General features: G+C 38.3%; 1 protein-coding gene across 8 annotated transcripts in view; it reads left to right on the top strand.

The window, feature by feature from the left end:
* Window positions 1-23,151, top strand: part of ptprt (protein tyrosine phosphatase receptor type T) — a 336,999-nt gene that overhangs the window by 141,316 nt on the left and 172,532 nt on the right. For all 8 annotated transcript variants that reach the window (XM_080890788.1, XM_080890791.1, XM_080890787.1 and 5 more), the window contains exons 9-10: window positions 13,386-13,501; window positions 14,482-14,662. In XM_080890788.1, coding sequence (XP_080746914.1) covers window positions 13,386-13,501; window positions 14,482-14,662 — 297 coding nt within the window. The remainder of the gene's footprint in view (window positions 1-13,385; window positions 13,502-14,481; window positions 14,663-23,151) is intronic.

Here is a 23,151-nt window from a genome sequence, read left to right as displayed (position 1 = left end):
ATTATTAATTAACATGTGAGATAGACTTTGAGCTTGTATTAAAACATATTTAAGATCACAGTCTTAATTAAATTCCAATGTAAAGTAAATATTTTAGTGTTCACCTCCTTTCCCATTCCCAACTCTGAACCTTTTATTAAAATAATATGAGGTTTTTTTTTTTTTTTCATTTTCTTTAATAAAAAGGAAAAAATCTAAAACTTCACATCCAGATCTTTGCCTGTGACCTCTCTTTTTCCTGACATGACCTCACTGGTTCAATTTAAACTCATTACCTTTTCAGTTCTCGGTTTAAACCATTCTCCATATCAAATTTTCTACCTGCCTTTTACTGCGCTTACTTAAGTGGTTTGGTGTATTAACTATTTGCTTTCAAGTTCAAGTCTGTGCAGTCCTGTGACTACAATGATCTGAGCAAATAAGGACTCCATTCTGGCCTTATGCGTAATACCTGCTTTGTACACTCATTAGTGTTTGTTTGGGACTGAAATGGTCACTGCACGCAATGGTCTACAAAATTCTCACATAGCGTGTGCTGTATTGGTACTTGCCAATAATGTAAATCAGGTCAGACTAAAATGTGTTTGAAATAATGACAACAAATTACAGCTCAATCGCAGTGGCAGCCCCGGAGGCTGAAAAATGAAGTGCCAGTAAATGCAGTTCCTCTAATGACCACTTGTTCTGCCTTCAAAAGCAAATGACTTCCCCACAGGCCACTGGATTTTTGTCATTCTTCTTGGAATTGTTACCTGTAAGCTTTAACGTTTGGATAGGGGCTGCCTTGATTGACAGATGTGCTAAAACCGGCTGCTGAAGACTTCATTTCTGCAAATTTGAGTCATTGAATTGGATCTCTCTACCATATTGCTTAAAATTTGGAGCACTACTTTTAGTGAAATGATATTACAAATGGCGTTGTTGTGTAGCAAAGGTCATCCAGCAGATTTTGCTTCAGTTCGCTGAGTGAAATTGTGTTCTTTTATTAGTCTGTTAGCAGTAAATGTGTGTTTGTGGCATTTCAGTTTAGGAGAACGTCTTGCTACTGAACAAATGCGAGAATTAGCAAATATCTTAACACCCCATCCTCTGGGCTAATCACGGTCACTTCTGGATCCACTCGCCAAAATACTAAAAAAGAATCTTCAGAATGCCGAGTCCAAAACACGTGAGTGATGTCACTAGAGCTGTTCATATAATGATATATATATCGTTTCATTTTACGCTATCGTTTGTTTCGTGGTGTCGCAAGATAAACTGTTTACGGCAATATTTTTTCATCGTTTTGATGGTCACTGTAGTGGCTATATTAATTTCTTAAAGTTCTCTCTTTCTCTTATATTTTATATAACCACACTACAGACAGACAAGCGACTGTTTTCATGCATTGTTGTTAGCAACAACAAACCATCGCGTGTCCGCTTGTTTATTTTCCACATAAACCTTTCACAATAAAGCTCAAGGTCCTGTTGAGACTTTTCAAAATAAACGGAATCACGTGAAAGAGCAGATTATTTACGAATGAGAAGCAAAAAAGAGCCGCCAGGTGCTAAAAAAAAAAACAACCTTAGACTCAAACGTTAGAACAGGCTTTTCCCGGCAGCACGCCGTGTAATAAATACTCACAAAGAAAACGGCGGCCGTTACAACTTATGTCTAAAAATGTATAGTTTCATGCATCGGTTAAAACACTCGACTCCAGGTACACGACGCCCAGCTAGAAACACTTCACGCAAGTTGAGCTGCCCGAGATTCACAGAATTTACAGAAAATGTTAAATTTTTGTGATTTATATCGTTATCAGGACGATACATGTCTTATATCGGGATATGAGATTTTGGTCATATCGCACAGCCCTAGATGTCACAGTTTATATGATACAGGTGGTGATCAGGGATCAAGATCTGCAATACCAGATGTGGCTAGCATGGCATGGGACTGTTTGTAATGTAGTTCACTGTATATCCTGACATGTAATTGAATATTTTTCTCGGTATCTACCCCCAGCCACACACACCTTACAGGTTTCCAGGGCTGTCACAAGCTGTCCTGACTATATATTGGATAACTTGGAAAGGGGTTTGGCTTTTACTCCAGCAGTCTAGACATCTTCCTGAGAAAGGTCATTCAGATACTCCTATCATTAGCTGTGTGTATTTTTGTCATTGTAAAATAGCACATGATAAACTTTTTAAATTATATCCCCCCTCACTTTACACTCAAACGTCCCACCTCTCTAGTCCTCCTTTAAAACACAGCTCTAAAAGCCTGCAGGGGATCTTTCTTTAGTGATCAAGGGAAAGAATTTTTTAAAATAATAATAAAAAGAAGATCCATCTTCAAAGGGAAGTTACAACACACGACCCACTGGAGGTATCACCACAGTATCTCAAACTCTCCTGAGGAGTTGAAGTAAAAGACATTTTCTTTTATAATTTAATCTGATATAATTGGCTGAGTGACATTATTGTAACGAGTAGCTGTATTCATGCTTTTATTATAGGCCCCCGAGGATTTCCCAGCCTTTCCTCCTCTTTTTCCAGCCAAAATCAAATTAAAAAAAAAAATGATGGGAGGAGCTGTTGAACGTATTCATCTTACATTCAACAGCTACCCCCATCTCTCTGCTTCCATCTTTCTCTCTCCTTCCAGGTCACAGCCTATATCTCTCTGCTTGTCACTCTGTCATTCTCAGCCAATTACTTGCTGGCTTCAGGTGCTTAACCTCAGGCCTCACTATCAACTGGCTCATTATGTCGCTGCTTTAAATCTCTTTCTCGTCCCCTCTAGCTCATTCTGTCTTTTCCTCTGTATCACTTTCTTTGTTTTGGGTCTTTCCTTTTTCAGTCCCTTTATTTTTTGACTTCGCATTTCTCTCATTTAACTCGACTTATTTCATTTTGTTTATTTAGTGTCTTCCTATTAAATTTTCAGTTTTTTTCTTGCTCTTTCCATCTGTTCACAGTCTCTTTTTTTGGTCTCTTTCTCAGTCTCAGCACCCCTCCTTCTTATTCCTCTCTTTCTCCCTCCGCTCTCTGGCCCCCTCATTCTGCAAATTGCTACAACTCAATTGTCCCTTTCCTGGCTGTAGGCAGCAATGGTATTAATAAAGCGGGATTCGAAATAGATTTTCTTTCTGCTCCATTTTGAATTACATTACTGCGTAGTGTTGGCTCCGAGCATTCTTCTTCTTGTGGCTTTTGATATCATAATAATATACATTCATCCTGTATCTGTCCTGCTGAAGGATTACAATGCTTACAGTGAAAGATGTCGCAGTAGTGCTCATTCCACGGCTACCGTATCATGTGATGCTTTTTGACTTCAAGAACATTTTGTTCTCATTTGTTCTCATCTTAAACCTCTTTATATTTGCTAAGAAAATGGGAGTGATTTATTGGAACATCTGTAAACATAAATGGAAATACAATATATAAGGCAAAAGCAGGTTTTGTCCAATTTGAGCACCTTTATTTTTCAACACAGCCTGAACTCTAGACATCCTTTATTGCAACTTGTTCTTCAGGAATAGTTCACCAGGCATCTTAAAACCCTTCTTTGAATGCTGGCTGCCTTTTGTTCCATTCTCTTTTAAGATGATTCCACACTGCTTCAATAATGTTGATGTCTGGACTCTGGGGAGACCAGTCCATGACTGGTTCCCCTTGCGTGTTCTTTTACTGTATTGGCTGTGTGTTCTGACAGTTCATGATTAGGATTCATTCATTCTATAAGACTTGGCGCCACTGATTTAAATGACTTTCGGGACACTTCTTCTTTTGTCCTCCACTTTTCCAGTTTCAGATTTTTTTAAGGACACACATCACACCAAGACCTCGAGTAAGTCTTGATCCGTAGCAGCAATATGTGTAGAAATGAGTGGTGGCTCAAGACTTTTTGAACAGTTGAGGTCACATTTGTTGTACATTTAAAGGTTAAAGACTTTAAAGACTTGAAAAAAGTCTTTCTTTTGCTCAGCGGAGAATGGGATAAAATGGGGGATTGCACTGGTTCCTTGGTAGAAGTGTGCAACAATCCTGTATCAGTCATTTATGATTGTCTGCTAATTTTTCAGAAGTAGTAGGAAGCACAGAAAAGAGGACTTGGCAGCAACGAGGAGAACACAAACAGTTATTGATTTTCAGCATAAAACTGAAATGATGTTATCTTAAACTTAACTTTAACCTCTTATGTAACCATTTGCACCCGAATCCATCTTTAAAATTAATTGCGCTATTGAGTTATTTTTGACTTGTAATAGTTGCAGATGACTTTTGAGACATGAAAAGTTTCTTTATATCTTTTAAAAAGAAAATCTTTGTGAATTCGCTGTGCTGCAAGTTTAATTCAGATATTATGAGTTATGGTTTAAATTTCAGTAGTTGGTTTCATGCAGGGAGGCGTAATTAAAATCCACTAAAAGGCATCTGCTACTAGTGAATTTAATCCAATTTATCAAAGACAAAGAGCTACAGGGTGTCATGTTGTCTGCTGCTGCTATTGTGTGTGCTCGGGTTGAGTTGGATCTGTCTTTATATATGTTTGAGTTTCCCCAGCATCTAAATTGTACATTAATTGTACCTGTGTAGAGTAATTTCCTTCACTGATTAGAGGGTCTGCTTAAGACAGTGCATGTGTCAGATGTCAGATGTTTTTTGAGCACCAGACTGAGTTTAAGATCATCAGATTACAGAAATTTTGACAGGTCCATGTAAAAGAGCAGTTTATGGCTTAAGACATAATGGTTAAACTTAGAATTTAAGGGTTCAAAGGTATGTGGGATTAAATGCCCTCAGATGGTCATACAAATGTGTGTGTGTGTGTGTGTGTGTGTGTGTGTGTGTGTGTGTGTGTGTGTGTGTGTGTGTGTGTGTGTTGAGGCAATGAGCCAGTTTAATGTCATTCCTAAAGCTGGCATGATTAAGAGGTCGATAATTTTATGATGTGCTATTGAGGTACTTCACTGCTGAAATATTGCATACTTCATTTTTGCTTTTTATTAATGAGGTGAATCAAAGTATGTCCTTAAGTGCTTGGGTAAAGATGTTTCTGTGTGTGTGTGTGTGTGTGTGTGTGTGTGTGTGTGTGTGTGTGTGTGTGTGTGTCCGTATGAGTGGCCATATATGCTATTTATATGAATAGGTACTTTATTTTTGACAGCTCAGTAAACACTTCACACAAATGCACACAAAAAGAGGTGGGCTTTTGCTATATACTATAAAATGTACTATAATAAACAGCATTATTTTCATACACATGATTACACAGTACATACCGACACACACACGCGCATGTTAGATTTGAGGAGGGTGAAAGCCTCCATGTTTTCTTCTGATCTTGTTTGTTTGCCTTAAGGGGTCATAGTAAAGCTTGGCTCTCTCACTGTGTGTGTGTGTGTGTGTGTGTGTGTGTGTGTGTGTGTGTGTGTGTGTGTGTGTGTGTGTGCGTGTGTGTGTGTGTGTGTGTGTGTACGTAGAGGTTAGGTTCTTATTTCTTTGGTGTGAGGATGCAGATTAAAGGTGCAGCCTCTGCAACATATCACTGGTCACAAATAATGCTGAAGCTATAAGAGCCTCAGGGGTGCTCCACTGTGTGCGTGTGCATGTGTGTGAGTGTGTGCATGCACATGTGAGTTTGTAGTGGTTTGAGGTGTTTAGAATCAGCTGTATTAATTGATTTTCTAGCCTTTGGCTAGTGTGCTCAACATGATATGTCATTTTGCTTCACCCACACTTTGACTGCACATAGAACACATGCATGTGAAGCATGGCACAGAAAAGTGTCCCTTCCATGCTTTTCTCAGTGGGAAGCTCTCTATGATTTTACTTTCACACTGACTCTTCTTTCACTCTCATTTGTCATTTTTTAACCTTTTAGGTGTGAATATAGAAGAGGATCAAAAACACAAAATGAAGTAAAAATTCAAACCGCATCGAAGGCATAAGAGGCCATAGAGAGAGTCAGAGACATACAGGTCCTTTCTAACAGCACATATACAAATACCAGCAGAAATCTTTAGGTCGTTCCAGCAAAGCCAATTAGTAAAAGCTTTTCTTTATGAAATATACAAAATTAATTGCAGTACCCATTTCAACTACAGTATAGCATCTTCTAGCATGACACAGTTGCTGTTTACTGGCTGTTTGTACTTTTAAGGAAATGTGTGTAGCCCATATGTGATGAAAATAAAAGATGTGTATGGTTTTCTTAGTCTGCACTGCCCCATCTTCATTTCTTCGGATGCCTGATTTTTGACTTTGGGGAACAAATTAATGTAGGAAGACTGATTAGAAGAAAGTACAGTAGAGCTGCAACAAGAACATGTTCCTTTAGAAGCTCAGAATTATACACTTTTTTGTAGTGAGCTGTGCTAAACTTCAAGCAGTCCTCCTCAACTCACTATCCAGAGACTTTGTACTGGAGGAATGTATACTTGCCAGTTTTTTCAATGCCAATATTGATATGTTAAATTACAATTGTTACACCTTATCACATAAAAGTTACTATAATCATAGAAGTTGGCATGGACAAGAACGTAAGTGTCTAACTAAATGTATTTAATAGAGGTACACAAAGTTCAGATATAGAAGGAACTATATTTATTTGAATCAGGCATATGATTATACCTGAATGGTATGCCAAGTTTAAGTTTAAGATCAGCTGAAGTACCTGTTTAGCATTTCACTAGTCCTCACCCTACCTATAACTTGACTAAAGTTTGTTCTGCACCGTGATCTTTCCCTAACCTTTGTCATAGGGGATGCATAGTTTTGCATTTTTCACTACACTTATTTCCCTTGGACCTTGAAGACAGCAGATTTCTGAATAAGAATTTTTATAACCAAGTGCAAAAGTGGTCGAACAAACAGGGAAGTGACTATAAAAAATATACAGAACGAAAAGCAGAAGTGGCAAATGGAAGAAAATCTTGGAGAAAAGATGAAAAAAGTTATTATTGATCGATTATAGATTCTATGCAGAAAAAAATAACTGGTCGAGGTACAACTAGGAGTAAACAGTTAATTAAAGGAAAATCCTCAAAAGGTGGAAAAGGAATGATACAAAAACAAAAGGAAAAGGAGAACAAGAGAGGAGGACAGGAAGCATGGGGGGCAGTAAGATTGATTTCCATTCCTTCTCTTCTTTTTCTCTCCTCTTCTCCCTGGAACGGCTCCCTAAAGTCTTTGGATTAATGGCTCTATTTCTGCTGCTCATTCATCAGATTCAGAAAGGCACTCCAAAACACAATGCCTCACTAGGCTCTTGCCTGAACTAGATATCTACCTGCCAAAACATCCAATGGGCCCTTAAGTACTTTCAAAGACAGGCAAAACAACTTTATCTCTACCTCCAGTTAAGTCAGCTGGGCATTAGCATTATCCATTGGCTTGCGTGCTTGTTAGTCCTTCTTGTGTAGATGATCACAGACAGTTCAGGCTGGGGTTGTAGAAAAGTCAAAGAAAAGTAAAAGTGCTAAACAGCTTGAGTTTGGTGATCCTGCATTTAACCTCTGGCATTATTGTAGGCTAGAACTGTCATGGGGACAAGCTTCTATTTGCATTTCACATATTCCAAGTTTCCACACTATCCAGTTTCCAGCACAGCTAAAAGAAATGAATTACAGCTGAATTGTCTCATTTTTAGACAGTCAACAACACCTTGAAATATAGTTTACTCAATATCAGCATCAGAGGACTTTTTGATAGTTGTTGTATTCAATGTATTTAAACTCTTCATTATGCAAGTCATATAGTAGATGTGTTATGATATGGGAGTCAAATTTTCTTTATAAAGTAGATGTATTTTTTTGTAGTGCTAAGCTAAAAGAAAAATGCTAAAGGTAGCTTCTGTAGTCCTTTTAATATTAAGAACTACTTCTCTGGTCCACCATAGGGAAAGAGGCTCCATGTCTGGCTGCAACATGGCCCACTGTTTGGCCTTGTCACATTGTGTGCCAGCTGTGCCATCTACAATGCCCTTCCACAGTGTGTGATGGCTAACATGCCAACCCTTGACCAGCCCTGATTAATGAGGGTGGAAACATTGCCCAGTACAGGGTTTGTCTCCCTGTGGAGTGATACAATTGTTCTTCTTGCGTGTAACTGACCTCTATTTTTATCCCATATGTCAATTTGTGCTTTATTTTCCTCTTTCAGCGGTTACTGTACACATCTTTTTTTTTTGTCTTTATTTTTTTGTTTATACTTTGGATTCTTAGTGATTCTTTTCATCCTGCATCACTATCATCCTTTGACACAGAGGTGATTTCAGAAACATCGACAAGAGATGCAAAGCCGATGTTAAAGAGAAGAATATATAAGTAGTGTGATTGTAAAGAAAGAGTGGAGAAGAGGGCAGAAGGAGAGAATAAATCAGATGGATGATGTGGCAAATCTGGCATTTGTCATGACCAAGGGCAGCCTGGGAGACACCATCATCAACTTAACGATGTAAACAAAGTAATAATTCAAATAAGCTCTCCTACTTGTTTCCTCCCAGTCTTCCCTGCATTCCTTCTCCACAACTTTACAGCACACGTCTTTACTTTGGTTTATAAAGAGAAGAAATAGAGCTGGATGATAATCTAAAGTAAAATTTGAGCATAATCACTGTATACAGCAGTAAAGAAAAACAAAATATATAATAAATATATAATACAATGTAAGATTTCATAAAGCAGTGAAGTGGTCACTGGTGGAATCTTTGATCTAATTTTCTGTTTCCATTCTATTACAATCTAATTCTCTCTCTTTTATAAATAGAAGTTAAGAATCTGTTTATCCGGGTCCAACTAGGAATGAGACGGATAATCTGAAAGATTAGTTCAGATCATACCAAACTGAAAGACTGCTGGATTAAGTGGTCAGGGCTGGTAGTTGGTGAGGGGGGATTTGTGGAGCTGTTTTTGGTTTGTTTTTTTAGCTGTTTCTGTGCTGTATTCTTGGTGCATTTAGAAACAATAGGCGTTGCAGTAAGGGAAGCTTTGATGTATTGCTTTTCTTGGGGAAACCTGATTACTTAATTCTCTCTGAATGAGTGAGTGATTATGCCTTTGAAATTGAGGAATTACATTGTGCGTTTCCTGTAGGTACGCTACTTGATCTGCTTAAGCACGCATATTTAAAGGTTAGTTCAAATGTGTTCTCTATAGAAAAGTTTAAATCTAAAACAGCATCTTTCTTTGTTTTGTCTCCAACTGGAGGCTACTTTTCAGAAAAGATTTTACTACCTAATCATTTCGAGGAAATTTTGTCTGTTGTTACTGTTTACATTGTTGCAGTCGTATATGGTTATATGGCATAGAGAACAATTCAGCAGTGGAAATGAATATTTAAATTACACTGCATGAGAAGAAAATTTTGAAAAAAATAAAAGTAAAGTAATGGGCACCTGTGATTTATAAACGGCACCCACAGCAGCATTTCAGTAACTAAAAACAGTGATGTCTTTGACAGAGCACCAGTTTGATATTGTGTAGTTACTTGATATTGAATGAAAAGTAGAAAGAGAGGAGAAAATTACAGACTGTTTTAGGCATTCTCGGTCTGAATGGATCATAAGACTGTTGTTTGAAAACAGCAAGTCATACAATTAAGTCCTTTGTTTCTTTCCATCATCTGAAACCACTCGTGTAATTCAGTAAGTTCTGGTTTCCCGGCACCCACATCTCCACTGATCTCACCTGAACCCCCAACACCAACGCCCTGGTAAAGCAGGCCCAACAGCGGCTGCACTTCCTCTGTGTCCTGGGGAAGAATATCCTGGACCTCTGATCGGGCCTCCGGTCAATCAGGTCCAACACCTCCAGGATCATAAACAGGTTCTTCCCCTGGGGCATTCACACTGTTAACAAACACTATCAACCCACACCCCTGCCCACCCCACCCCACCCATCTGAGCCATTGTCTGAGTTACCCCAATCACTCAGGCCACTCAGTCTTTCCCACTCAAGTCTTTGCACTGCTTCCAAGCAGTTTTCAGCTATTCTATAATGTGTGCCTTTCCCTTATTTTTGTATATATTTCTCCTGTTTTCCATTTATTCCTGCCGTCTACTATTTGTATTTTATTCTGACACAGTTGGTGAGGAGCACCTACAATTTAATTGTACATCTACAATGACAATAAAGGGCTATTATATTCTATGGCGCAAAAAACTGCTTGTTTGGGGCAATCTCATTAAAATGTGAGGGACAAGAAGACATTTAATTATCTAATATTGGCTAGCTGCGTGGAAACAGGGCAGTATTACCTTTGTTGGAAAAATATCTTAAGCATGAATCAGATCAAAACTTAATTTCAGGGCAAGTAAACATACCTTCATTTTAAAAGGCAGATCATTCGACCAGTGATGTGGTCACTGCACTGTGGAGCAGACTTAGGAAAAGTGTGTTTGCAGTCCTGTATGCTTCTAGCAGATGTCAGCAACCTGAGTGGCTGTTTGAATGGACAACTATCCAGGATTTTGATCAACCTGTTCCGCAAACAAAAGCTAATTATGTAGTATATTTGTCACTTAAATGTGTTCTATTTTAAATTTAGGCTTATTTGACCATAGAATGAGAAACTTCACGTAATGATAGAGATGAAGCCCAAGGATTAATTATACTTTTTGCATCTGCGACTCTGCCAGGTCCAAGTAAATATATGTAAATTCGTCATCACAGTCAGTATGGACATTTGTGTGTCTGACAATTTTTTGTGACTGTGCAAACTTGTTTGTGGAGACTTTACATTATAAACCATGCACGCACCCCAGGTGATGGACATCAAAGAAGTAGAACAGGAAGGACTACTCGGCCATCACGCCTCCAGCTGTCCATGTCTGTAACAGACTATAATAAAAGCTTTAATCTTCCCACAGGGGTTGAGCGATTTACTCCATAGCTCATGATCATATTGGCGCCCTGTGGCATTGATGATAATGCACAATATCTGGCCGAAACACAAAAAAACAAAAACAAATATAGCACACAATAGCATGTGGGTGAGAGAGCAACACAGGTGGACAGATCAGCTGAACAATTAAAATACTTTTAAGTCATTACATTTACACAGCTCTGCACATAGCTTGGCTACTTCTGTTTTTATCTGTGTTCAAACTGGCTCACCTGTGTCTATTCTGCTCCCCACCATGCCCTCTCCATACATACAGAGTTCTTCACAGATCAGTTTGGGGGGAAAAAGGATGGAGATGGGATAAACATGTGTGTTTCTAAGTGGACAGTCATTGTGCTTTAGTTTAAAAATCATTCTCAGACAGCTTGTGACATGAAGCCATGAGGAGGCAGATTCAACTTATCATCAACCTCATAATAAAGATAATATTGATTTAATGCAGTGGAAAATAGGGAAATAAGGTGAGCATCACTGTTCACTTTTGATCTGACTTTGTCATCACACTACATTTCAAAACACATTTGAAGAAAATTCACATGAAATTTTGCCAAATGTCCTGCTGCTGACAAATAGACAAGTGATTATCACCTGTTGGGTAAAAAGCAAGTTATCTTTAAGTGGGCGGCCCTTGTATCCCAAATGCTGCACGTTGACCTGCAAATTTTTTTTTCTTCAATAAAATACAAATACAGCACGAGTAGCCCATCAGCCCATCTGCATTAGTCTCAGTCAGATGTAGCAAAGTCCCATTTTCTGCAGACAGTATGTGGGCTGTGTGAAAGCATATTGCCTGCTGTGCTGACCTGAAGATTGGGCTATAAGTTGGTTATATTACTTCCCCCTGCTGCTTTCTTGGCTGCCAAATGTCAGTCTGCCACAGTTTTATCCAGGAATAGTAGATTACTTCATAGGCTTTGGTCTTTTAAGTAGAAACAGAGACTCTTTAAACCATAAAGCATCCCAGGGAGCCTAAAGTCTCACCCAAAGTCACAAAAACAACAGTAATAAAACGTCATCAACAAGAAGTCCTGTAACATATGTTTCATGTCTAAGATGGTCTCTAAGATGGCTTATCCATGCTGCTGTGGTCTAATCTTGTCCCATTATACTAAGAAGCTTGTTTGAACAATCTTCTAATGCGCTCAGATGCATTCATGCAGTCGTTTGGTATCAGACCAAAGGTTATTACCTTAGCCTTCACTTTGATAGGCTTTTCTAAATTAAACAAGTAAGCAGAGTTTTAATAAGATGTTTTGTGGAAAAACCTGAAAAGTCAAAAAAAATATTTTTTTCTTCTTTTTTAAGTCTGACTCAATTACACTTAAGTATCCATTCTAATTTTCAAAAAGTAAAATGTTTTGACCTTACATCTTTAAAGTCTGAGGGTAAAATCCTTGGTTATAATAGTTAAGGATATTCAAATACCAAAAATTCATTAGCTGTGTTTCTTTCTTCTGACAAGTATCTGAAATAATCAATTTGATTATTCATTATTTCTCCAATATGTGTATTTTTAGAGATAACCTCACCTAGAATAATGGTTTTCATTTTGATTGGAGAAATATGCTTAATAGCTTCACTAATTATACAGTGACCTGTTTTGGATGCCATCGTTAGCTGATAGAAACTAATTAGGCAGAAAGAAAGATTGGTTTGAACAAGCTTGTTAGTGTGCAGTCAGTTGTGAAAGACAAACCTGGGGATGAGAGCCCAACATATGGCTAGAACAAAACTGTGAGGGGATATGTTGTTGTGTGTAGCTGTTTTGCTGCATGGGTGTAGGTGGGCCAATTTGAGCTTGTTGCTTGTTGTTCGTGTAAGCTTGTGATTTTACACGTGTTTGTTTGAATATTTCTTTCACATTTTACAGGTTTGCCACGTTGTGCTTATGGAAGGTCTACAAGTAATTAATGCAAAAGTAATCAATTAAATGCCCTTTATAGTGACACTCTGGATGTGTGTGTGAGTGAGAGAGAGCGAGAGACTGAGTATCACATATGGCAAAGGAAGTAATGCAACTCCTAATGTCTGCAGATTAAGACTTGTGTCATTATACCCTGAATCTGAACTTTGTAATGTCGTAGCACTGCCTAGTGGTGAGGCAGAATGTCTGTTATTTAACAGATGAGAGGTGAGGACCTGTGAACCTTTTAAAAGCCTTTTATGGCCTGTCATAATTTCCTTGCCATTATTGTCAGTGAATAAATTGACTAACTGAATCTGGTAAATGCCAGAGCTTGCAAGCTTGATTTAAAAAAAAAAAAATACTTGGTTGAAATCAGCAGCATTGAGTTGACCTGCAAACTGTAGTTTAGAAGCCAACAAAATCTTCCAGGGAGTGTATTTTACCCCCTTTTTAAGTCAAATAGATGGAACTGTAGTACTATGGAATTAGTACCCATACACTCTTTCTTTGCTTGAGGCTGCTGTTCCTCCAGCTCACTCTAAGAACAAGCTATTGTTTCTGTCCATCTCTGTTTCATTCAGATCCAGTTCACGGTCCTCAAAATGTCAATGTGGTGGATGTCAGAGCCCGCCAGCTGACAGTACAATGGGAGACTTTTGGGTATGCTGTGACACGCTGCCACAGCTACAATCTGACGGTAAGCACAACCATTATTTATTCTCCACCTTTAGGGTATTATGTGGAATTAATAAGGACCGGGAGCAGAGTTTATGGAAAAAAAATCAACTGCCAGTTAACTTTATTATTTTTCATATCTTTCTGTTTTTTATGATAGTTTGATGATAGATGGGAAATGTGGGAACGAGAGCAGGGGAATGCATGTTGTAACTGGCCGAAAGCTGACCTGAGGACTTGTCACAGTTTTTGTCCATGCTTTGGATAGAACATTCTTTCAAGAGATATGACCTTATCTAATGTTTTGATGATTGCGGTGGAAAGTGGTGTCAAACACAGGACGTCCCAGAGGCGATTCGCACATTACTCACGGAATCACTCAGTAGCTCCTTTTCCCCTATGGATAGCCGTCCTGATAGAGACCACATAGAAATAAATGTTTTACCACTGAAACATTTACATTGACATTGATTTACATTGACCCTTCCCCTAGTAGACTCAAACTGTGAGTCTCCAGATCCTCTTATTGTATGCTACAAAGATCAGACCCCTGAGTCTAAGGAGCTTGGGAAGAAAAGCGTCTGGACTTCTTGAAGTTGCTTGAAGATGTTTCACCTCTCATCCGAGAAGCTTCCTCAGTTCTAGGGTCAAATGGTGGAGAGTCCCAGATTTAAGCCCTGTGAAGGTACCTCCTAATGGAGCCCCTAATGATCCTCTACCTAATCACATGAGCCAAGGTGTGAAAACGGGTGTAGGTCACAATCAGCCAAGGTTTCGGGTGAGCTTAACATTTGCTAATGTGAACACGATGACTACGATGACCTAGATGACCTGGATGACTGAGAACCTTCACAGACATCAGACTCCTGACTTTTTTTTTACTATATTGTTATCATTTTATTAATATTTCCCAAGCATATTACATGAGGGCAGCTCTGGATTTGTCACTATTATTGTTAACCAAAAAGCAAAATCTCCCATGTTTCTTCTTGTGCTTTCCAGGTGCAGTACCAGTACGTGTTCAACCAGCAGGAGTTTGTAGCTGAAGAATTAATCCAAACATCATCACATTACACTTTGAGGGGACTGAGGCCATTTGTGACCGTTAGGCTGCGGCTTGTCCTGGCCAACCCTGAGGGCAGCAAGGAGAGTGAAGAGATAGTCAAACAGACGGAGGAGGATGGTGAGTGAAAGCCCCGATTGGAAAAATGTATAAGCATGTTTATTAGCATACTTTATAATGTAATATTGAGCCAACATATTACCAGACAGCAGGGCTGGACGGGGACAAGAAATGGGCACTGGCATTTAACCAGGTTGGTACAGTTGTTGTTGGGTTATTTCTTAGTTGCACTGCAGCATGTGACATTAATTAAAAGCAGCATGAATAAAAGTTAGAAATTAGCAACGGTTCATGGTCATAGCCATTCATTTTACCTGAATGGTGCTAGCAGCAGCAACCTCCTGTGTCTGTGAGGCCTGCTTACTACTTGTTGTTGGTACTACTGTTCATGGTGCAATTTGACACATTTTGCTGCATTCATTGTAGTTTCTTTTTATTGTTTTCTCTCAGCTTTCCAGCTCCACCTTCTCGCCCCTTCTTCCTGACAAAATGTTTTCTACATGGTGCATGAGTGCACAGCAAATGTAGGGGAGTGGCCTGTCGCATTAAGAGATGGGACAATCCAGTGTCAGTAATGAAAATGAACGAATGGGCTGCTGTCAGTTCTTGTACAGCCAGTACGAAGCCTATTGGTCCAAAAGTGCGTTAGCCTGCCGGGAAAGTGTTCGGTGTGCTAGATTACCAGTCCAGGCCTGAAGTCAGCTATTCCTGGGACAAATCCTCTGACTTTGTCCTGGGAGAAATAAGCATGATTTTATTTCAAGGAAAATTTGAACCTTAAGTTAGATAAATGGTTGACAATAGGTCTGTTAATAGGACAGCCTATTAACAGGAAGAGACCAGGTGCATTCTGTAAAGACAAATAAAACATGATCCCAGATTGTTTGTTTCCCGGGTTATAAATCGCAAATGTAAAACAGTTGTTTCAAACAAAAGTTATTAATGTGGTTGCTTATAATAAGACTCACAAACGTCACACAGAATTTTTATATCAGCAATAATCAGAAAGTAAAGTAATCCATGAGACTGCATTAAGGAAACAGAACAACAATTACAAATAAAGTAAAAATACACTCACACAGGTTTGATCTTTGCCATGTTCAAATTACACAATAAACATGGATGTCTTAGCAGTAGACTTTTGAACAGGATTTTTTTTATAGTACATACTTTGGAGCCTAAAAGCATGCATTATTTGGTAGGAGTTATTTCTAAACAACCACATTTTAAACTTGTTCCTTCCTTTTCTTTCTAGAGGGCTCCATGTTCTACTAATTCAGAACATAGTGTATACCCTCGCCACAGCTAGTAATAATTCATTGATGCTTCACATTTCTCTCAACAACATGCCTGCGATAAAGTGGAATAGCATTAGAGCAGTGCCTGATAAGCAGGATAAAAACATTGTTCTAATGATCCCAAATCTCTTATCTCTTTCCCGCCCTCCTCAGGGCTCACTGTTCTTCTCCTGATCTCATAACTAATATTCTCTGAATTTAGCTTCTGGGGAACATCACATCTCAGTCTGAAATTCCTACCTTTGCTAGACGAGCACACGGATAATATAAGTTGCCTGAACCCTTAAAATAAAAAAAACTAACATGACTGGGGAGTACCAATGGCTTCGAGGGGGTAGGGGAAAAAGGCTTAATTGTTTTGTTCTTAATTGTTTTTTATTTAACCATCGTTAATCTCCTGGTTGTAATTCAGTAATTAGGGAACAGAACAGCAATTGTTCACATGGAGGCTAATTACTGTTTGTATGGTAATAGCTTTATAGAGCTGGGGCTCCTGTGAGTGAAGCTTTTGCTCTCTCACATGCACATGCATAAACATATATGGTTTTCCATTTTTTTATTGTGCTCATACTATAAAATGGAAATAAACTTGAGCCTGTGTTTGGGGATTTGCAATTAAGACATGAAATTACTTTTCGCTTACTCACAAGGACCATGCTCTCCTAGTTTGTGAAAGTAATCTCAGGATAAGAGCAATTTTAATAATGCCCTCTTTAATTGTTTTACCTTTCAGATTATAGCATATTAACATGCACATACACACAGTCTATCAAATCATATTAAGTCATGAATGTTTTAGCTTTAGCTCACTGTGAGGAGACCACCACTATTAGGCTGACACACCTATTAGTGTAGAAAAAGAAAAACAGTTTCTTACTGTCGTGCTGCTAAGAAGATAAAGGTTTTTCATGTTTACTCTCTTTGATTATATTTGGCTTGAATGCTGATTTTCTCATAAACTGGCTGGACTACCATTTATAAGCACTTTGCAAAATGTGCCTTTCTAACCTAAAGTTGTCTACAAATTATAATAACAATTACAGAAGAAGCAACAACAAGACTGCTGAGGCAACTTGTGAAACTTTCTTTAAAAATAGCTAATATGACATTGCTACCTTTCAAAGAGAGTTACGATCCAGTATTGTATATGCTATTTGATAAGCATTGCTTATCAAAGCCATTGCTCCTTGATAAAAGGATCGGCAGAAAGAGGTTCTGTACAATGACCGGAGTAATGAAGTAATACTAATGTTTTCCATCATCTCACTTAACAAGAATGATGCCTATAACTACAGCCACTGTACACAAGATGTAAATCACTTCTTAAAATTCTCTATATAGATAAAACTATTAAAAGCTACATAAGACTAAAGCAGATAAAAATTAGGACCTTGCCTTTCACTGTCAAACAGAGGCAGGTTCCCACTACATCACATCATGCCAGGGCAGTAACTTAATCACTACTATGTTTGTGTTCCTCAAGCTCGGTTCCTAAAGTGCCTGTTGTTTTTGACCACCTCACATCGGGACTTCTAATCCATATTCAGTCCTGTTGGCTGTGGCCTCTATCAATCTGGTGTTTAGGGAGCGTTCACGTGTTTCCATGATCAGAGTTTCTGTGTCATTTTGCTTTTGCTTTTCTAGTTCCTGGTTAGTTTTCTTAATGTCCGTTACTTTCTTAGGTACTTGTAACTGTCCTGCATGTCCACTAACCTGCCGTCCGGAAACCTAATGACCTACAGATGAAGGACTCAACTGGCTGAGTTGTAGCTTGTCTTGTAGTCAATTCAGGTGGTCCTCAGATTGACTCCCTGGTCTTAAGAGAGGTATATTACTGTATCAACTAGTAGCTGGTACTTTGACCCTCTGGTGCTGTTTCCAGTTTCTTTCTTAGCTGTGCTTGCCTACTGGTTACTGTGATGCCCAGGAGAAAAAAAAACATGTTGTAAAGAGGGAAGAATTCTGTTGACCCTTGCCTTTCTGGTATATCTCTTTGGCCTGGTGGCCAGAGACGTGATCCTTTGTTTGGCACTCTCTATAGCATCACTTATGGAAATCTTGTTGTTCTTGTTAAGTGGATCTGTGAGTCTGCATGGGTCCCCCTTGGGTCCCAGTGACATAATGCTGTCATAATGCTCTTCGGCTCCTCTCTTAATGTTCTAATGTCTTTGCAGGATTCCTTGATTTCAGTGTCCAGATGTCTTCTATATGGGGAGCTGTTTGTGCACACATTCTTGATCTTTATACCCCGGTGTTTCTTGGATTACTGTGACAGTGGTAGTTATTACTCATTGATTTCTGTAATATTAGTAGAAGGGCTTGTGAGTAGAGCTCTGTTAATATCTCTAAGCATCTCTTATGGACTTTGTTTGTAAGTGTATTCGTGGGTGTGTGGCTGTCTTTAGTATAGCCATAATTTTCATCCTCAACTCAGTAATGCATAGGAGTCAAAGGCGATCATAGAAGGCATTTGGGCATCATATTATGGCGGCTCTGACATCCACCACATTTACAGTTTGAGGACTGTGAACTGGATCTGAATGAAAGAGAGATGGACAGAAACAATATGTTGTTTTTAGAGTGAGGAAGAGTGTATGGGTACTAATTCTATAGTACTACAGTTATAATGATAATAATAATGGATTGCATTTATATAGCGCTTTTCGGGACCCCTCAAAGCGCTTTACAATACCGCTATTCATTCACTCTCACATTCATACACTGGTGAAGGCAAGCTACAGTTGTAGCCACAGCTGCCCTGGGGCAGACTGACAGAGGCGAGGCTGCCATATCGCGCCATCGGCCCCTCTGGCCAACACCAGTAGGCAGTAGGTGAAGTGTCTTGCCCAAGGACACAACGACCGAGACTGTCTGAGCTGGGGCTCGAACCGGCAACCTTCCGATTACAAGAGGAACACCCAACTCTTGAGCCAGGATCACCCCTGACAGTTCCATCTATTCGGGTGTTGTGCCAATGACTACACGACAAACGGGTAATAAATATGGTAACCTTAAATCCCTTTGTTTATATGTGCACAAATATCCAAACCACTGTTAAAGAGAAAGATCTCCTCACACAGACTATAATGACAGCAATTGAGATGACATCATCCTGTTACCATCACAGTACGGTTCTTGTTTAAGATCAGAGTAGAAGGAAAAAAAAGATAGCAGCTCTGTTTTTTGTTTGTTTTCTTCAGAGCTTCACTTTTCAGGAAGGCAGTTTATCAGAGCACGTTTAAAGTTGTAGAAGTGCATTTACATTAATGTGCTTTTAATCATTCTTATACTTTTATTTGATGTAAAAGTCAAATTTTCTAATCCTACAGGACAAAATCTTTACATGACAATAGAACGAGTATTTTGGCATAATCGTATTTACCATTATTGACAACTTTAGATCAGGTTAAAAAATTAACGAGACGCTACTGTGTATATAAAATGTTAACGGAATCATTTAACATTTAATATTCCATAGATTAGATGCATACAGTGGAGGAAATATTGATTTGATTCCCTGCTAAGTTTGTTTACCTCCAAAGGATTGAACTGATTTTAATTTTATGCTGGTTTGTTCTTAAAAGAAATGTATTAATTCAGTTCAGATTATCATGCATGAAATAAATCTCTGCATTTCATCCCTGGCTCTCATTTGTTTTGGGCTTTTTATTACATAACAGACCTGATTGTTTATATGGCAATAATGACTTTTAGTCATTGTTAGTGTCTGGGTTTGTAGCTGCTATTCTGAAGTAAGAGCAAAAAAAAAAAAAAAAAATTTCGGTCATTATTCTGCTTCTTTCCTCTAAAATGAAACTACCATAAAAACAGAGTTAAATAAAGAGTTAATTTCTTTGTAAGTGAGAAAACTTCAGGATGGAATCAAATAATTATTTTTCCCACTGTATACATAGGAATAGGAATTTTCACATGGATAAAACATTGGCTTTAATGAAGGGGATTATTTGTGGTCTGATTGCCAAAAAGAAGTTTTTCAAATGATTCAAATCTTGCCCTTGTACTTTCTGAGGGGTTTCTAATTATAACTGCAAATATGTATCTGTCCTAAATCCTTGTATCACAATGAAAACTGAATCCTGCACTACTGCTAGTAAACCTTGCTTGTTTGCCATTTGTCAAGATGAGTTTATTTGTTCCCCTGGAAGCTAAGCATCTGTGTTGAACAACATGTAAAAAAACACACTACATAACACTAAATAATTCCCCCCCCCCCCCCCTGCAAGAAAAAAAATGTAGTTGTTTATGTTAAAAACAAAAAGAAAGCACTGTTATGGAAAAAATAGCTCAAAGTGAATAGTGACTACAAGAGTATTTACTTCACTCTTACATAGTTATAGTTGAGATAATCACAAAATCACTTAGAGGGATTTTTAAAATTAGTTTTTTCTTGCAAACAGCTGCTACAAGATGAAACACTGACAAAGATTAAAAGTCAAAATTTTCATATAAACAATCAGGTCTGTTGCATAATAAAGGGCGCAAGACAAATGAAAGCCAGGGATAAAATGCAGAGATTTATTTCATGCCAATAAAGATAATTTGAGCCAAACTTAGAAAGCAAGAGAGGGTTAAGAGACAAAAAATGTGAATACAAAAGAAAGATTGAGAGAGATGGCAAGACAGGGGCACACACAGAAGAGAGAGCTGCTGGCGTAATAAAGCAGGCCATTCATCTTGCAGCATGATGGGACTTAATCAAGTTATGATTAATGTGTTACAGCTGCCATTATCTTTTCAATGAAGTCTGTATTCTTCTGTCCAAGCCCCCGAGGTACACAGGAACACACAAACACATGCAAACCACAGCAGATACGGGGGTTTGTCATGTGAGTCATGCACACACTGGAAAGCAGCATACACAGATGTCATGGTACACACTGTGAGTAACAGAAGGCTCCTCACGTGCATTCACACACACAGTTGTGTTTTCATATCTTTGTGGGGACATCTAATTGACATAACGCTTTCCATAGTCGCTTACCCCTAACAAAAACCATCAAAAATGAATGCCTGACCCTGACCCAAACCTAACTGTAACTTTGACACTAAAACTACATTTTGAGTTTCCAAAAATTCCTTCAAACCTGTGGGGATGGGGATTTTGTCTTCATAAAGGCTGTTGGTCCCCACAAGTATAGTGAACTTTCAATTGTGGTCCCCACACAGATATGCAAACCTGGTATACACACGTGCACATACACAGACCGCAGAGACAACACACAGAAGTACCACACAAACATCCAACGATTTTCAGGTAGACACTGTGCATCATAAAAGATGAGAGTGCACACACAGACACAGAAGTGAGTGATAAGGTGTTGAATAAAAATGGCAGCAATTAATTGCATTTCTTTGTTAGGGTAATTTGATATGCTCCACAGGCTGGGCCCTTAATCAACACCTCAGAATTACTAATCAAAATATTCCTGTCAGACTTGTCTGATAGTTTACTAGTCTGTGTGCTTTCTGTTGTGCATCTCAGTAGCTGTGAGTCAGAATACTTTGTGAATGAATTTTAGTCAAAAAATAGTTTCCAATAATCTTTGTTATTTTTCCATGTGCCATTGTTGTGCTCTGATCTTTGGGGGTTTTTAAGGTATAAAACATTAACTCTGAGGTTTGGAGTCATGAGCCATAATTTTTAATGTAACCGATAAATGGTCATACTTTTGTTACATTATCCTCTAACCTGTTATTTTCTCATATAAGAAATAATAACACAAATATCTGTATTTAATAACCTATAGGTGTGAGCAGCTGTGTTGCAATAAATTTCATTTATTGCAACACAGCCACCCTTTCATTTAAGTATATTTTTAGGAAATGTTTTGTAGGAAATGTAGGAAATTCTTTTAATCTTCTAACAGCCAAAAAGGGGCCAAAACAACAAAATAACTTTAATATTTTTAAATATTGGGCATTGAAATGTGGATAAGTGTGGAGTTTTTAAATATAACCCTTTCAACCTCAGAAGGACTGGTCTTTGTTGTGTTTGTCATGTCACTGTTTTATGGCTTTAAAAATAGCAGAAAAGGTTGGAAACTTCCCATACTGTGGGTTTTCCTTAAACTGTTGGATGTTATAGAGAGAGATGGATAATGGCAGCCAATTCTCAAGTGTAAAAGAACTAGCTGTGGCACATCCATCTTTGTTAGATTCAATTTGTGGCTGTAAATGGTGGAACTTTGCAGAATTTTTTTTCCAAAATGCTTTTTTTCAGTTGAGGGGCATCAGACTGAGGCAACTGTAAAAGAGTCCTGCAGTTGTCAGACTCACTTCTGCCTTACCGCACAGGCATTTACCCAACACTGCTATTCACAATGACTTACAGTGAGTCCAAAACCAACACAAGCTTAACTTTTATGTAAGCCAACATTATGTTCATCCAAGATCAATCAGAATTAAGGTCAACATACAATAAATGATCAGAATCAGATTCAGAATACTTTAATAATCCCTAAGAAAACGTTGTAGTGTCAGTTGCTCCAAGACCATAAGAACAGTAACAGACTGGACTAAAATAAATAATACAATATATTACAAAGTTACAAAATTTAAGAAATGACTCTAATATATACAAAAAGCTCAATTATAAATATCCAGAATATTACAAATATATATGACATTTTACTCTAAACTGTAAAACTCTACTCATATATGTACGTAAATAGTAAGTAGCCATGAAGTAAAAATGAAAGGTGGAAAGAAAAATCTGAAGTTAAAGGCCTTATCCTGTCCTTGACCTAAACAAAAGCAGGACTTGGCAGCAAAGCTTACTGATTTATGTTTTGGGAACTAGCTTCCTAAAATGAGACTAGAGAAAGAGATTAAAGTCTCCAAACCAAGAGTAACAAGTATGCACACAGACACAAATGCACACATAGAAGCACACATGAATTCTTGCACATTGCAGTTGGTTGTCCCTTCTGGCACACTGTCTCTTTCTTCTTATCATTTAGAGCAATTCACACCCCTCAGTGTATGTACGTGCAACTGTGTGTAAGTATTGTGTTCAAGGGTCTAGTGCATGTGTCTGTGTGTAACTGCGTGTTTCTGCTTTTATGTGAATTGGTGAGTTCGACTGTTTGACAGCTTCACTCCCAGATGAGATGTCTGACACCTCTTCTCTGTCTGTGTACCTCCATGAAGACATGTGAAAGCCTGCCTCATCCTGAAAACCCCACTGATACACTCACACTCTTGTTACTAGGTAGATTTTAATGAGTCAAC

This window comes from Rhamphochromis sp. 'chilingali' (genome assembly GCF_963969265.1).
Source record: "Rhamphochromis sp. 'chilingali' genome assembly, chromosome: 9".
Lineage (NCBI taxonomy): Eukaryota > Metazoa > Chordata > Actinopteri > Cichliformes > Cichlidae > Rhamphochromis > Rhamphochromis sp. 'chilingali'.
Note: the sequence above shows the minus strand (reverse complement) of the source record. Positions and strands in the feature narration are given on the sequence as shown.